Source organism: Ciconia boyciana, chromosome 1 (assembly GCF_034638445.1).
Source record: "Ciconia boyciana chromosome 1, ASM3463844v1, whole genome shotgun sequence".
NCBI lineage: Eukaryota > Metazoa > Chordata > Aves > Ciconiiformes > Ciconiidae > Ciconia > Ciconia boyciana.
Window position 1 is genome coordinate 55,892,982 of NC_132934.1, and position 17,811 is coordinate 55,910,792.

The 17,811-nt window shown below is 37.4% G+C and overlaps 1 protein-coding gene across 3 annotated transcripts in view; it reads left to right on the forward strand.

The window, feature by feature from the left end:
• UBN2 (ubinuclein 2) overlaps positions 1–17,811 on the forward strand; it is a 56,162-nt gene that overhangs the window by 29,007 nt on the left and 9,344 nt on the right. For all 3 annotated transcript variants that reach the window (XM_072867651.1, XM_072867642.1, XM_072867659.1), the window contains exons 8-16: positions 181–310; positions 1,647–1,765; positions 2,423–2,536; positions 3,907–4,050; positions 7,845–7,895; positions 9,282–9,324; positions 9,999–11,537; positions 15,574–15,820; positions 16,575–16,664. In XM_072867651.1, coding sequence (XP_072723752.1) covers positions 181–310; positions 1,647–1,765; positions 2,423–2,536; positions 3,907–4,050; positions 7,845–7,895; positions 9,282–9,324; positions 9,999–11,537; positions 15,574–15,820; positions 16,575–16,664 — 2,477 coding nt within the window. The remainder of the gene's footprint in view (positions 1–180; positions 311–1,646; positions 1,766–2,422; positions 2,537–3,906; positions 4,051–7,844; positions 7,896–9,281; positions 9,325–9,998; positions 11,538–15,573; positions 15,821–16,574; positions 16,665–17,811) is intronic.

A 17,811-nucleotide genomic window follows, 5' to 3' on the forward strand; every position in this document is an offset into this window, starting at 1 on the left:
CCATTGATTAAACTTTTTTTACAAAAGGAGAAAGTCTTATCTGAAAATCTCCCAAGCTGCTATTTTTAGTATGCATAGCTAGAATATGTTATGCATACAAAGCTTCCTTAGGTTTTTGTTCAGTTGTCATCTTCATCTTGGAGTGCCTCACTGGTTGACTGTCTCTTGTTTGTTTATCAGTATTGAGCTACAGTTACAGGAGATAAATCCTGCTATCCGCAATGGAGTGTACTCTCACCTTGAGGCTTTTGTGCCATGCAATAAGGACACACTGATAAAGCGTCTGAAGAAGTTACACCTCAATGTCCAGGTAATGACAGGGAGATTAGCTCCAGCATGAGTCAATTACGTAATAGTGATGAGGACAGAATGCAGGAGAGTAGAGCAACAGCCACACAGTCTCCAATAAAGCAAAAGATTTTTGGCTTAGTCACTAGATCATCTTAAAAGCTTTTTTCTTTGTACCTGCTATTGTCACTACTTTAGGAACAAATATTTTAAGTATTTCGGGCCCTTTATTTGAAGCGCTTTTCAGACCCTTTATTGAAGTCCTTTCATCTTGAAAGTTGGGTACAGGGTACATACCAACAGAACTAGAAAGCCACAATAATCATGGTTATGATAGGCAAAAAAAAAATTACTATTGCATTCACTTTTGTGTCAAGAAAAAAAAAAAGGCTAGATGGATAACAGATGACCCAGCCTGTACTGTTTGTGCAAATTTGTGGCTAGGTCTTACAAATACTTTATATGTCATTTGCAGTTGCTTTTCTCTTAAATAATATGTTTTCCTATTGAATAAAAAAGTTATATGTGATCGGAAATATCCTGACCTGATTCTTTAGATGAAATCCAGGACTAAATCTTGCAGAGGATCTGAGGATCATGAATGCAGAGATCTCAGAACTTGCTAAGAAGGCAAACAGATTCATATGCTATTTCTAAGCAGTAAGACATAATAGCACATAGTATTCTAGTTCTTCTCAGTAGGCAGTTATGATTAAGAATGTAAAGTCAGAAGATGTAGGAAGATAACTTAAAACCATGTAGAGAAGTATATACTACATAAACGTTAATGTTTGAGGCTCTTAATATTTGGAGACAATTTTAAATACATAGTCCTTACCTTTGAGGCACATAAATTACGTATAATAAAAATCTAATACTCAGATAATCGAATACATATATTTTGTTCATTACCTTGGATGTTTTTATACCACAGAGTTTTTGGATACTTGATTAATTGGTTACTTATTTCCAAGTGTTGAGACGCTCATCAGTCAAGTCATCTTGCTTTTTCCCCTCAGGTTTTCTTCCCTTCCCTATTTTGATTAAAAAGCATTATATCATGAGATCATGCCATAATGTTTTGGGATATTCCTGATATGTTTCCTTGTGACTATCTTTCATTGTTTCTGGTCTGAAGACTTACATGAATTGTATGAGAAATTTCAAGTATGTGCATTTCTATAATGCTGTTGCACCTAACAGGATTCAAGTGCCATGTAGGAAATGGCTGTTGCAGTCAATAGTTACTACTGGGAATATTGCCTTGGGAGTGAGTGGGAAATAATTTTTGTGAAACTATCTGAAACACTCTTTACATTGCATCTAATAGGACTACTTTGGTGTTTCTCTTTTCACAGGATGACCGCTTGAGAGAACCACTGCAAAAGCTGAAACTGGCTGTCAGTAACGTCATGCCTGAACAGTTATGCAAGTATCAGGAGGACTGTCAGGCCCGCAATCAAGCCAAGAATGCCAAGTAGGTATTTCTGGAGTCTGTGCATGCCCATTCTAGAGTCTAGCTGGAAGTCTGTCTCCATGTTGTTCGTTCCCTGAGCTCAGCAAAGTACTCAGCTCCAGTTTACAGGTGTCTGTAAACTTTGAAGTGTAGAAAGTACTTAGTTTTGTGTAAGTGATGTTATCACCTGACTCTAGAAAGAATTTCCATTAACTGAATGAAATAAGTCTTCAGAGAAAGAAATTATAAACTGTGAGAAGGATACTGTAGATTCTCAAAATGCTGGATTAACGGAGGAAGATAGTGTGTTCAGGTTCTTGGTATATTTTGTCCTTGTTAATTGTAATTGTTTCCCTCGTAGTTAACTAATTTTAGACTTGGATGAGCATTAATAGATTGAAAAGCATGCTGCCATTTCCCCGTAGAGGCACTACATGAAGCTTATAGCCAGCATCCTTGATAGCATCCATACAGTGTGTCCTTTTTACTTGTCTCTGAGGACCATGAAGTGGTGGGGAGAGGAAAATGAACAGTTTACCCTTTCAGGGAGTATATAATGAGAATCTGAAGACAGGTGGTTTTTTTTTTTTCCCTAACACCTAAAACAACACTCCTTTCTCAAGGAAACATTTTGTCTGTGTTGTATATCTATAAAGAAAACAATTGTTCTAACTGTAGATTGCAAGCGGAAGATGAACGAGAGAAAAATGGATCGGAAGATGATGATGATGAGAAACCTGGAAAGAGGGTTGTGGGACCTCGAAAGAAGTTTCATTGGGATGACACAGTGAGGTGAGACAAAACTACCTTTTCCACCAAGACTTTTCACTGACTTCATAAAGGGATCTCCAAGGGTTATTACAGTATTATTACATGATACTGTTTAATAAATAATTGTTCTCAGAAGTACACCTCGGAGAAGTTTGGGAGGGTGGTGGGGCTAAATAGGCAAGCTAGAATGCTGCAGTAGTAAAACACCCTTTTCTTTAACTTGAAAGGCAAGATCATCCTATGTCCAACCCTTTTTTCACTGCTTGTTTATCTGCTTTATCCAAATACATGAGAATTTTCCTGGCCCTAGGACTTCAAGCTTCTTTAAGCAAAGAACAGAGGTGTAAGCGGAGTTATACCTGCTTCCCACCATTCTAGGAATAGGTCACCAAACACTGTCACCCAATGAGCGGTAAAGATTTCTGCCACAATAGGGCAGAACACCAAAATTGTCGATGCTGGTTTGGCAAGCCTCCCAGTCCTTGGGCAAGCCAGCATCCAGAATGCATGAATCTTAACCCCTCCCATCCCCTCTGAACACAAATTCTGTTATCTCTCAAGAGCAACACAGATTCTTGTCTGAAATGATGAATTTTCACTGTCCTGTTTCCTAGGATAGATTTTACTGAAAACTGAGATTGCTGTTATTTAAATAATCTAGATAGGCTTTTAAGCAACCAGATCCTTCTAAATTAGTAATTTCCCATGCAAGATCTAAGCTAATTTTGGTACAAGTATACATATTATTAAAAGGGGCTGGTAGACTTCTTGTGATGAGTCTTTTTAGTATGTTAAAACAACAGGGAAGCAAGCTTCATGGAATATATACAACCAGTATAGCTTGGACTGACCTGGAGGGAGCTATACTTAAAGAAAATAGATTTAAATCTGTTTTTTTAATTCAAGAGGCTCTGAAAGGCCGATGTTACTCAACTGTGTGCACTCTTATATTTTTAAGGACAGTAAAAGACAGCATCCCTGTCAGAAAGAATCTTCTGTTGAAATACTCAGTGTAGAATGGATTTCACTTGCTTTCAGACATTCTCCATCTTAAATGAGATAGAGGTTACTGTGAGCAAAGTGAGACGAGATGTTTCACTATGAGGAAACCACAAAGAAAATGTAAAACCAATTACAAAATGATAGTAAGGATGAAAAAGAGCCATAGTCTGCTGGAAATGGAGAAGTGATAGTGGCAGATCATACCAGTTGTAGTAGCAAATTTGTGCAGTGGCAAACTTCCAAAAAACACGATTGGAACTGAGCTCTTCCTACAACTGGCAATGGACACCAGCTGTATAGCACCAGTGCTTCCATTTCTCAGCCTTTTTCTTGCTGAGCTTTTGAAAGGATTGTTTCTTTCAATATATTTATTGTGTTTCTTTCTGCAGGTCTCTGTTGTGTAATCTTGTTAAGATCAAGCTGGGATGCTATGAGCTAGAGCCAAATAGAAGTCAGTCTGCTGAAGATTACCTCAAAACCTTTATGGAAACAGAAGTGAAACCACTTTGGCCTAAAGGCTGGATGCAGGCAAGGTAAGAGACCTGCTTTATGTATCTATTAATTGTGGTGTTAACTGTTTCTTGGATCTTATTTATTGTCATATGTTTGACTCAACCATGTACTATTAATATTGGTTAAAACGTCAAAATATGTCAGTGGAACTGGAATATTTTAGAAAGAAAATTAACTTCTGAAAAACATTCAATCTTGTTTGCAAGCCTGAGAGATAAAAAACACTTTTCCTTGGAGAACTATTTGCTTTTGTCATCTGCTGGAGGCTGAATTTACTGAAGTTCATAACACGGTGCATGATGTTTCATTTGAGGGGGAAATATGAGGCAGGGGTAGCTCTTTGGGAAGTTGTTTCTGTGATATAGAAAGTGATAGTGATATAGAAAGCAGTTTTGCCTATTATGTTGTAAGCAGTCTAATAATGCAGTGTGACATAGACTTTAAAATTATAAGCTGGAATTTCAACACCAGAGTTCACAAAACACTAAGGTTTGTGCTCCTTATTTCCTGTATGCAATTGGGATGCTCTGTGATGCTGCAGTTAAAAATACACCAGTTTCTTAATGAAAACTTATACTTGCTTCCTACTGACTTGTTAAGAGGAAACTACCACACAAAGGGGAAAAAAATAAAATGAGAGCAAGAGTAATCATTGTGAAATGCAAATTTGACAAAGTTTTGAAACACTTTGAAGTGGAAGAAGAGAAGCAAATATAGATGACACAAGTTCTTTCCTTCTGTAGCACCCATTGCAAAAGACAATTTCTCATCAAATCTTGACCTAACTGTAAAAGCTAAATGATACAACAATACTAATCAATTTGCTCAAGAATGCCTCGACTGTAGATTAGCCAAATCTGTATCAAGCTGCAAAAATAACTGTACTGAGATATTCCCTAGAATAGTCAGTGTAGAAAATGAGGGTGTAATAAGCTGCTTGTGAAATGCTAATGAAAGGAACAAATGAAGTTTTACACTTCTTGGCATACAGCTGACTTATTTCTGTTCAAGGATCTAGTTTTGTATAGTAAATATGTTGATGAGTGAGATGTTATCTCTTATGAAGATTTTATTGAAGTAGATGAGACAAGGAATCCCAGTTTAGCTTAAGAACAGATATGTAGATCACTGATGGTGCCAAAATAGTCAAGTGATAGTGTGAGGTCATCCAAGAAAACATGAAGTGAAGCATGTTAAAACTTTGTATTTGAAAGCCATGTAACATATACGGTTCTCTCCTTTCCATACCATAAGTGTGCTGAAAATTTCCATAAGCTTTTAAACTATCCTTAAAAGTGGTTTCAACAAAAAAGGACAAAAATCAAACAAAAAAACCCAAACCAAAACCCAAAACATCCCCCCACACACACACACACAAAAAGGCACAAACACAAACCACCAACAAATCAAACCCCAAGAGCTGCCTGATCATAACTTTCTGTTGACCAGCAAGACTTCATTTACAACTGGGCAGTTTTGGTACCATAATGATTTACAAATTGTTCTGTATTTATGGGGAGGTGCTTCCCTGCTTTCTGTTTAGGAAGTGATGTATTTTAATTTGTAGGCAAACAGTTATGCATGGAAAAGGAAAAGCAAGTATTTCCTGCAGTCTGACAGTGGTAACTCCTAATACAGCACATGTTATTCATGCTGGATGCTCATCTTATTGGGATGTTAGGGTAGGGATTATTATGCTGAAGGCTTATTATTTTTTACCTTTATATGTGGCCTCAAGTGAGAAGGAGCTATGTAAACTGGAAAAAAAATTGGGCATTTAATATTAAAAATGTCCTAATGACTATATATTTCATAAGGAATTCTTACTAATCAGAGTAGGTCTATGGTACCAGAACTTTGTGGGTTCAGCCCAGAGGAAAAATTTCTTGCTCTTTCAAAGTTAATTGTATTTAATATTCCTCATAGCTTAGTATAGAAGCATGAGGTAAGGTATTGATCATAACTTTAATTTGCACCTCTTTCATTTATCCATGTGTATCACAACTACCTTTGTCAAATGAATTTTCTATGTATGTAACTTCCATACTCTTGCCCCAGGAGATTGTTTTATTAATATTCATGGATTTAGAGAAATACTTTTTGTCCTAAAGGATCCCAAAGCCTTTTCAAATAATGTAACCCACTTTTTTGTAACTGGGTTGCATATTAATTCCATGTGCATCTGAAAAAAGCCTGCAACCTAAATATGTGTATGTTCAAAAAAGAAGTGTAAGGAACAGGAAGTCTGTTTCCTTTAATTGAAAGAGTTTCATCATCTTTAGAGGTGGTCATGCAAGTAGGCTTGTAGCCCATTTATTTTGCGCAGGTCAAACAGCACGCTTGACTTGAAATCACGACCAGAGAGAAACAATCTCATACTGATCTCTCTCATCAACTTTTACGTCTAAATATATGTATGCAATAGAGGGATTATTTTCCAAGCATGTTCTTGCTTTGGAACATATACTGCACTGTCCTTTCTTTGTACCATATCTTTGATTTCTGTTCCTGTAGTAGTTACACTTTTGTCTTGAACCTTTAAGGATGATACTACGAATTACTGGGGCCTGGGATTCATTTTGGATTTTCATTCCCAAATTAAAAAGATTAAGGAATGGACAAAGCACAAGGAAGGAGGTGGGGAGGGAAATATTCTGGAGAAGCCGGGTAGGTCAGAAAGTAACACACTGAACTTGTAATGAGGAATGTTCCTTTTGCTCCATGGTGTTCTTCATAGGCATTCAGTAGTCTCTGATGGGGAGCAATGTAATACAGATTTGGAGGTTAGTATGGTGAAGAAAATGTGAAAATGGAGCTGAAAGTAGAATCTGAGAAGTAAGGCATTGGAACTGTAGCAAGAGGATGTCAATGTTTCCTTACCAGATTACATGAGATTTGTGGATACTTGGATTTTTCATAACTATTGCAGCTCTAAAGGATGTGTAATCAGTGGTGCAAAGCTCTTGTTTAGACAGCTGTTCATGATGTGTTTGGTGTTAGTGTGATGGCAGTGGTGTAGGAAAATCTTCTCTGTTCTACTTTGCCTACCTGGAAACAGGGAAGGGGATCAAGGTTTCATTAATTGTCTATTTATAGCTGCATTTGGGTAGCAAGTTGTAAGATAGGTACAGGTCAGGAATAATTTTCCTTTCCCACTTGTCAGCTAAGAAGTTGATAACATGGAAATAAAAGCATGTGAAGTGTTGAGATTTGTCATACCAACTCTTGCCATTCATTGGCTCTGTAGTAAAATGTATGTGTAAGTCCTGTGTAATTGAAGTCACAGAAATGGTACACAATGGCCTATACAAAATAGTGAAGAAAACTAGTAACAAGCTTGGCTACTGTATTCTGACTTCTTTCCTCTGTGCTTTAAAAAAAAAAAAGACAACAGACTAACCATGAAACCCAAACCTGTGATCAATGTGTGGACACATAATGAAAAGAGTTTACAATAATCCTTAATTTGATATTTAAAATATTTCATTAGCCTTTGAGGAGAGAGAATTCAAAATGTATTTCTTCTGTCCAGCTGAAGGAGGTAATATTCTGTTATGTTGACTTCTGCTTGGCCATTTACTGAGGTATTTTGAATGTAAACTTGAAATATATATATATTTTTTTTAGCATTTTTCTGTTTGTGGCTGCCTGGAACTACGTCATGATAGCAATACAGGCAAACTACCTACTAGCTGCTTTGGGGACAGATAATCAAAGGGTTCTTCTGAAAATTCAAGGATACTCGTGTATTTGGTGATCATGCTGATTGTCCCTGTAGAATCACCTTATGTTTCTTTTCTTGCCACTCTTTTAGGATGCTTTTTAAAGAAAGCCGAAGTGTTCACAATCACCTCACTTCTGCTCCGTGAGTATAATGTTGACAACTTACTAGTATCTTTAGGTTTTTCATAGCATTTTTTCCCATCTTCATGCTACCTTTTTTTGGACATAGGGGAGGAAAAGAGGGTATTTTGGGATTTGTTTGAAGAGACTTACAATGTTAATAATTTTTTAAAAATTATTTAATTTAGACTTATAACTGTAATGTTCTTGTGGCATTATATTTTACTCAGTTATGAAGTGACTAGATAACTCAAGTGGATATTCATTCTTGGATTATCGCCTTTTACTCGACATATTTCAAAGCACTATACACTACCTAAATTTTGCTGGGCGGCTTATTAAATTGAACTCAAGAGACTGCAGTACTTCCTGCTCTTTTCCTTTCCTCATACGCGTCTCTAACCACAGAAGGCTGTGTGTCTTAGCGGAATTTTACCTTTTTGATTTTCAGACAACACTTTGTCCCTCTCGGGAGCTGGCCGCATTCAGCCAGAATTCAAATAAACAATTCTGACTTTGAATAACACCCAAATTGCAACCTTTGTGATAAATATGATTAACATAGGACATTTTTCTACTTAATAGCAAAACTGAGTCATGGTCCACCTATAGTAAGGTCTTTTTTTTTAACCAGTCATATTCCTAGTTGCTTAGGAAAGGAGAATAAATGACCTATAAGATGTAAATCTGTTGATCCTCTTGAAGAAATAGAAATGAGAAAAGGAGGTTTAAAATGCTTAACTTCTAAGTTGAAGCTGATGACTAATAATCCTTAATGCTGTCCTTGCTTGCATAACTGCAGTTGGTGCTACGGTGTTCACTTACACTGCAAAAGAACCTGGAAATTTGTTAAATGGCTAACTGTTTCACAGTTGATAAGCAACAAAACACTTTTTGGGGGGGGGAGGGAAAGGAAGTGTTTATGTGCCTTGAAATATAAATGCGAATGTGAAGTATACTCCTCAGTGACAAACATCAACATGAAGTGAAATTACATAACTATTATAGGTGACTTCAGTTTAGACAAAGCTCTGCTAAGTAGACAAACTCTTAAGATTATAAGAGGCTGAAATGACTTGATATTTTGAAGTTTCTCTAAATTGGAAAAGTAAAAAATAGCTCTCCTGATATCTATCTATCTATCTATCTATCTATCAAGATATATCAGCAATTCAGTGAATTTTGTATCTAACTTAAAGATACATGACAAAAAATGGATTAAAAGTGTGCTTGTTCTCTTCCCCCCTATATTTTAACCCATTTTCTATTTTAAGGATGTTTTATTATTAAAGCTGGACTCCAGTAGTCATCCTTCTAGTTTATTGGGATATAATCAGGGTAACAGTTAAAACTAAAATGACTTGCCTTGCTTTTGTCTTCTGATGCGCATGCATCTCCTCTGCTTTAGGGCAAAGAAGAAGGTGATTCTGGCCCCTAAACCCAAAGTGAAGGTAAATACCTACTTAGATAACTGAATTTCATATGACCGTTTGATACAACGTGTTTCCTGCCTCTGATCCAGAAAAATTCTGGCAGAAGGGTTCCATCAGGAAATGCCATAGAGCTTATTGACTTAGTGGTGTATTACTTTAAAGAAAGTAGTACAAAAGTCTTCTGTGCAGCTTTGTAACTTTAAGCTATATTAGTTTTTTGAAAATTGACTACAAAGAGGTACTAGTTCCAGTAAAGTTTCACATTTTTTAATGTGTGCTTTGTGTTTGTTTTCAGCTTGTATTAAATTTGGTAACACTAGAAAAATGTGGTTGGGAGGATAACATACTAAGTTGATAGAGGTTCTCATTAGACATGACTAGGTGTTGTCTTAGTTCAGTAGCAATTTTACCTAGTGGTCAGATTAGCTACCCTGTTCTTCAAAGCATTGATTATTCTTAGCTGTGTGGGGCACTTTTATGTGGAGCAACAGCACTAGGTTTTTAAATACAAATACTGAATTAGCACGCAGGACTCCAACACCTAGATATCATAGGTATCTTAATACAAAAATTTCAATAGTAGATCTTTGGTTCATCTTAACTTACAGAATAATAGTATTACACTAAAGAGGACTTTCGATCTACTCTGGAAAAGCTATTAAACCTGTCTTTTCTTATCTCTTCATTCTCAGGACTCCAGTCCAAAGAAAGAGCAGAAAACCTGTATGTCTTCAGTCAATTCAAGTTGCGCTACTGTACTGAGTTCCAGCACACCTGTCTGCACCCCAGCCAGCTCTAGCTGCACACCAGCTCCAGAGACGATCTGCTTGGACGACTCACTGGATGAAGACCTCTCTTTCCACCCACCCTCACTGGACTCTATTTCTGATGCTCTGGCAGTTATCAATAATGGTGCCAAGGGATCACCTCTTGCGTCCACCATAGACACACCAACATCCAGACCTCGCCCTGGGCTGAGGGAAGAGAAACTAGCAAGCATTATGAGTAAGTTGCCCCTGGCAACTTCAAAGAAAGTAGAGCCCACTCAAACACCCCATTCATCAAGTCTTATTGCTGGTCACACAGGGCCAGTACCAAAGAAACCCCAGGACCTAGTTCACACTGGTATCTCTTCAGGCCTTATTGCTGGATCTTCAATTCAAAATCCTAAGGTTTCCTTAGAGCCTTTGCCAGCCAAACTACTTCAGCAAGGACTACAGAGGTCAAGCCAGATCCAAGCTTCTTCCTCCTCTTCGCAGACTCATGTTTCTTCCTCTAAGACCCAAGCAGCTATTTCCACCTCCTCTCAAAGAACCAAGGATGCTAATATCTTGGTATCATCTTCTGAGTCTCAAGGTGGTTCTTCCTCAACATCACAAGTGACAAAGGTGCACCAGCATTCAGCTGTACAGCAGAAATATGTATCTCCTTTACAAGCAACTATTAGTAAATCACAGACCAATCCAGTGGTGAAATTAAGTAGTAATCCCAAACTGTCTTGCTCATCACCAGTCATCAAAGCTCAAGATAAGTCTGTAGTATATCGCCTGCCTTTGTCTAATCCATCATCTGGAAGTGGCTCTCAAGTGTCTCACCCACTGGTTTCTCGGACAACATCCAGCACCTCTACCTCTAGTAACTATTTAGCCAAGGCTATGGTGTCACAAGTTTCTTCCCAGGGTTTCAAGCCTCCCTTCTCCATGGCTGCCTCTCCCAAACCTGCTGCCTCTCCCAAGCCCACTGCATCTAAGCCCTCTGTAACACCCAAGCCCAATGCATCACCTAAATTTTCATCCAAGTCCACCTCGTCCCCCAGGCCTGCAACAACACCCAGTTCTTCCAGTTCAAGTGCACTAGTTTCCCAGAGTAGTCACTCCAGCAACAACCCCCTTCATAAACAGACCAGTGGTGTAAATATCAGCAGGCAGTCTCCCACAATGAATTTGCTGCCCTCTAATCGCACCTCAGGCCTTCAGCCTGCAAAGAACCCTCAGGCTTCTTCAAAATTGCCCAACTCTTCTCCTTCTGGAACTGTTGGTAAAAATAATTTGGGTGGAGTTGGAATGAATGTACCTGCCAGCAGAGGCAGTAACCTTAACTCAAGTGGAGCTAGTAGGACTAGTCTGTCTGGGGGAGCAGGAAGTGGAACACAGGGTGCTACTAAACAATTGTCAACTCCACACAGACCATCTTCTGCCTCAGGGTCTCCAGTTGTAGCAGCCAGTGTGCAGGTATGCATCTAACGAGTTTACACTTAAACCTTACATTACTATTTATCACATTTATTTTGTAAACATTCTTTCTTGCAATATCTTGATTTGAAAATGTGTCATAAATTTAATGTTTGTACTTTACAAAGCATAAATGGATAATACTGATGAAACTATTTCGCACTAGTGAATAGGTATTTCCAGCTGATGTGAAGTGCAAGGATCAGTGTGGAGCGAATCCTCACTGGAAAATGTTGGTTGGTCTATCCTGTGGAACAGAATTCACTTTTGTTTTCTTTTTTTTTTAAGAGCACTAGAAAAGGTAGGCTTTATGTGGCCATATTTTCAGGGGCTGTGGTGTATTCTTGCATTATTGGATTTGTGTATTCTTGCATATTTACTTATTTGTAATGATGGGGGTCATATGAAAAGGTGTCTTGGTACATTTGTTGCCAAGCTTCATGATTAACTTGCAAAACTAGAGTTCAGTTCCTTGTGGTTTGAATATAATGCAAGGCTTGTATTTAAAATTAACACTTGCAAGGGCTTTTCTTTTAGTACTTGTGATTAAATATGTATTTTATTTTGTAGGATCTAGTCAAACTGAATGAGACACATCATTAATATATAAATATACTAGAAATTGTTTGAGAGGGAGCTTATGCAGAACTTTATCACTGGAGATAAAGCAAGTAATACAAAACAAATATTTTGAAAATACTGTTGTTCTAAACCCCATGCAAACCTATTATTTACCCAGAAGACAACCTGCTATCCCAAGTTGTGCATTCTTCTTACTGGGAATGATTTAATTACTGAGGTGGTTTGAGGCTTTCCTCTCTCTGTATTGCTTTCTCTATCCTGAAGTCTTCACTACTTAAAGTTAAGAAAAGCAATATCGCTGTAAATCAAAGTCTTGGTGTATAGCAAATGGAAAAGCATTGTATTTTTCTGAACAATGTACATAGCAATTGTATGGTAGTGATGTATATTCAGCTTTTAGCAATGGTTTAATCTTTAATCTCTTATAATCTTTTAGCTTGCTATCAATTTTTTCTTAATGTAGCTGAATAACAGGAGGAAGATAATTTTTACAAGACATTTCTATGGTCTTTCATCCTACTGTACCTTAAGTCTGTTACAGTAAACAAGAAATGTCTGGCAGGCTCTAACACAGACTTCTCATTATTTTGGGTCTTCTGAATGAAAAAACCACAACCCATATGCTATGTAAGGGCCACTGAGGTACCACACAGGGCCTAGAGAAGAGCTGAGCCAGATACAGTGCAGTTTGGGTGCTCTGGAAGGTACCTGGAGGTGACAAAAAAGGCTACAGTGAATGGACTGGGAACAGAGTTGTTTCTTCCTGGTGCAATCAACAGAATCCAGTGGATACAATTGCTGTGATGTAGAAGAAAATGTGAAATGGGTGTGGTAGTGCTTAAAGATGACAGATGAGGGAAATAAGTAGTGTTGTGTTGGATGATGAGATGAATTCTGGCAAACCTTCCTGTAGTTAAAGGCAAGTAATTTTTTTTAGAAACACTGATCACCTGGGGAATGAAATGCATTTTGGCAGACAGTGATGTTGAGGAGGACTGGAGGGGGTGTGGTAGATAAGTAACATGAGTGCATACTGTAATACAGCAAAATAAGGTGTGTTAGTATATAGAAGGGGGGAAATCAGCTAGAGGTACTGAGCAGCATATGGTATCACTAAATTATTGTGACTTTACATGTGGTTTTTTTGACATTTTGGAAGTTACTTTAACCTAGAAATGGTTCAGAAGAATGGTGCAAGGAAGATAAACCATGGAATAAGGCTGTTGCTACTGTACAGACTGAGGCTTAGTCAGTGGAGTATGTTCAAGAGAAGGTTAGGATCAAATTACCTCCCAGTCCAAGTATGCAGAAGGGGAAGAGATTTGTGATGAGGGCTTTATTTAGCCTTAAAGATCTAATGGCTGGCTGCTGAACTTAATCAATTCCAGACTAGTTAAGTACAATGTACTAAGGAGTTAGTTACCCCTCTTAAAACTTTGCACAAGACTGAAAGTGAATCTCCTTTCCATTAAGGGTTTAGGGATTTAATTCCTATCTGAGATGCTATTAATTGGTCAGAAGATGAGAATGGTACCTGAGTTGCTCATTACAATATCCTGGTCTGCTTACACTGAAGATCAGACTAGATGATTTCATGTGATAATAAAGATGTTCCTAACTAGGAAGAGTTTCCAAGAAGTGTTTCCCTCCTTTCCCCTTTTGATTGACACAGTTATTTACCAGAATATAAGCTTACACCTGCTGTAGCTCCACAGAAATTTTACTCTGGGATACTCTAAGTTACATCTTAAGAACACAAAGCCAAAGTAATTAAAATTCAGCAATTATGGTGTGTGACTTTCTTAAAAAGCTCTACCTACCGTTAGTACTCTTGAGCAGAATCTGGCTTAGACTTTTAAGGATCTTAGTGACTCGGATTTACATGACCAGGATGAACCCTTTTATGAAGTGCTATCATAGGTGAGATAAATAGAAACATCTGAACTGCAACTCTCTTAGGGCATTCTCTGTAGCTCTATCACTGAACTTCTCTATTCTTTTTGAGAGACTAAGTAAGGTCTTGGCAGAGCACATTACAAAGCTTCTTTCTGTTTTCAGGTATTTTACAAATCCACAATTGCAAGAGATTACTGTATGGCTTTTGTTGCACAGTAAAGATTACATAGTGAATGGTTGTCATTTTTTGTATATAGGCTTATTGTGAATTTAGTACTTTTAAAGGCAAAAGAGAACAATCATGTATGTTGGAGTTTTTAATCAATTTTTTTTTCTACTTGTGGGATGGAGTATATCTTAGAAGCTGTCACTTCTAACTAAGATGACCAATACAAACACGTGCTACAAACATCACATCTGTAGTTGTTTACGCTTACAGGGGTACTGTTTGAAATTGTTGTGTTTTCTCATAAGCAGCAACTAACCTTTTTTAGCTGATTTCATCTGAACACCTTCAGACCAAAACTGGTAATAGAAACTTTATCCCTGCTAGGAGTTTTCATCACTTTGCTGTTTCTGTAAGTTGATATTACAGAACTCAAGGAGATTTCATTTTAAGCTCACATGTTCATTAAAATGACTCTAAGTTTTGGTTTTAGTTAAGGCTTACTTGTATAAATGCACAGGTTTGAAGTCCTGTTCAGTCTGAGTCTTTTGAACTCAAATAGCTAAAATCTCTGAGCTTGAGTCTGATTCAAAATGCTTTCTATACTAACTGTTTTGTAGTAGATCATTAGAGAATCGAACATTAGCATATAAAATTACTATATGCATAGTGAAGGAAAGATTGTTAAACAGGAATGAGCTGTTCTAATGTTAGAGGAATTAATGTGATTGGGGAGCTGTTGTAGCTAAAATGTTCGGGCTAATCTTGCATTTTCATTTTTAAACTACAGTGAATTTAACTTCATTGTGACATATGTAGAGTGGAGAGATTATTTTCCTTTGCCTTTTGCTTTGACATGTGCATACACACCTATACATACATATGTATGTCTGCATCTGGGTAACCTGACTTCTCTCGAAGTGTGGGGGTTCTTGTGTATGAATCTTAATTTTCAAAAATAATTGCTTCTAAGCAATCTCTTTAGAAATAAAGTTAGACCCACATTTGGAGAGGGGAGAGTAATACTGTGCTTCTAAAGAACTTCAGATCTACATCTGATAATTTCATATTATTAATCTAGTAGAAGATGTTACATTAGATTCTGGCTGTAGATCCAGTGCATAATTAGAAAGGAGATAGAGAAAATTACCTGCAAGGCTGATGAGAAAAACAGAGATGAACCATAGTGTCACATCTGAATCTGAGATATAATTGTACTTGCTTAGCAGATGAACAGTGGGAAGACCTCCTAGGTGGATAAATGGATATTTATTAATAGTTTAATACACTTCTTAATAGGGCCACATTTAATGGAAAATAGTCAATTCTTATCTCCTTAAAGAATACAACTCAAAGCTTTAAAATCTTGAAGTACTCCTTTTCTTTGTACAGTCAACAGCAGGAGCATCATTACTGGCTAACGCCTCACCTCTGACTCTCATGGCATCACCCCTGGCTGTAACCAGTCAGAACGTGACGTCTGCACCATTAACTCCTTTTGGGATGCTGGGTGGCCTTGTTCCTGTGACCGTACCCTTCCAGTTTCCCTTGGAGCTGCTTGGCTTTGGGACGGACACAGCTGGAGTGACAACCACCTCGGGATCTACCTCAGCGGCTTTCCACCACAGCCTAACTCAGAGTGAGTGGAATTAGTTATCACACTGTGCTATAAGGAAGGATGCATCCTGAAAATGAAAATTAAGAAGGGAAGCAATAAAGTTCTGAGACACTCAAATTTGGTTCATGAAAATCCTTACAGGAGAGTAAATGTGATTTCTTCACTGGTAAAACTTTGTTTATGTAATTGTCTAAATGTTATGAATCACCTTTAAGCTTAACTTCGTTGTTACATTAACAGTATATACTTAAACATGCTTTTTTGGGGTTAACTTTTAATCCCTTATCTTTAGAAAGGAATATAGCTTAAAGTCTCCAAATGTCACAATACAAATAAGAGACTTAATATGGTGATTCCTCAAAATATCCTTAGCTTAGTGATCTCAAATATCAAACAGTTCTCTTATGAGGAAGTATCAACCAAGATGGCATTTATTTTTTCCAGTTGCTTAAAAAGAAATTCTTTAGGCTTTTAACCTATATCAATTTTTGGTCTTTCTGCCGAAGGAAATTATATGAAGAATTGCATCCCAATAGCGAGGCATGGTCCTTGCTCTGACTTTTGATTAACCATATCTGAATAGGTCTGTTTCTGTTGACTTATTCCAGCCATCAGAATGCTATCAGGTATTTATTTTTTGGTTTTGAGATACATCTTCAGAAACCTGTGCAAATTAGCATGCTACTATAGCTATTCTATAAAAATAAAGACTTCCTATTTCACAAAGGCTATCCTTAAGATATATTTTTCATCTTTGCTCTCCTTTTTTCCCCAGACTTACTGAAGGGTTTACAGCCAGGTGCTCAGCATGCAGCAACGCTGTCTCACTCACCTCTGCCTGCTCACTTGCAGCAAGCTTACACAGGTAAAGACATCATATTTTTCTTATTACTTATTTTTAACTTAAGTCAGATTTCTGCCCTAGACTGAAATAAAATGTACACCAGAACTGAAATTGGTTTAGGGAAACATAACACAGGGACAAGCTTTGGTAGCAGCAGACAGCCTATTGTAGCAGTATTTTTGGAACCTGAATAATTTTTTTTTCTACTTGTCTACTTTGTCAGGAACAAAAAAGTTCAAAAATTTCATTAATACTTTATTGTAGCAGTTCTAGAAACCAAAGTATACAAATTTAACTAGTGGGGAAAAAAGGAATACTACTTAGTGGATGCTAATGTGATTGTTTACAGGCTGCATAAATCTGTATTGGAGAGATTGTTTTTTCCACTCAATTTTCATTTCTCCTTTGGAGGAGAAACTGACCTTCCAGCTAGAAGCTTCTTCATGTTTCTTGTAAGAGCATATACATGTGTGTACAGTGTGATGGTTTCCTAATGGAAGATCTGCCTTCCCTGTGAATTTTATCCTTGATAAAAGTTGCATATTTTGATTGAGAAGAGAAGCTTGAAGTAGAGCATCTCCTTTTTCTGTTTGTAAGGCTTAGAGCTAAAAACTATTATAAAGCTTTAGAAGGTGCAGTTTAGAGCGTATTGTTTCTTTGCCACCTGTAGGGGTTTTTTTTGCCAGGGGAAGGAACAGGAAGGGTGGCAGTGGCTTGGTGCGGGTTCTTCATCCTGTTCTCAGAGTCCTCAGCACCAAAGGAGTGGGCAGTGTTGCTCTAAGAGGCTGTGAAAACAAACCAATTGGCTATTTGGTACAGCCTTAATTTTTTGTCACGGTGAGTGCCATGGGTTGAATACTAAAAATGCTTTATTAAAATGTAAAGGCTTCTAAAGAAAGGCTTGACTTTAAAATTTTTTTCAGTATCCCAAGCTGCAACTTAATCTTTAGAAAAATGGTATCTTTTGATACGAAGCCTGATATCTCAGGTTTCAACAGCGTTATTTCTCATAAATGAACTACAGAGAAGATGCAAAGTCTTCCACCCTATAAAGACAATGTACTTTTTGGTGATGCTAAAGCTGAACGTGTCAAATTCCTATCTCTTTTACTGCAAGTTATAAAAATAAAAGTTCACTCATGCTTTTATTCTTCCATTTCTTTTCCTG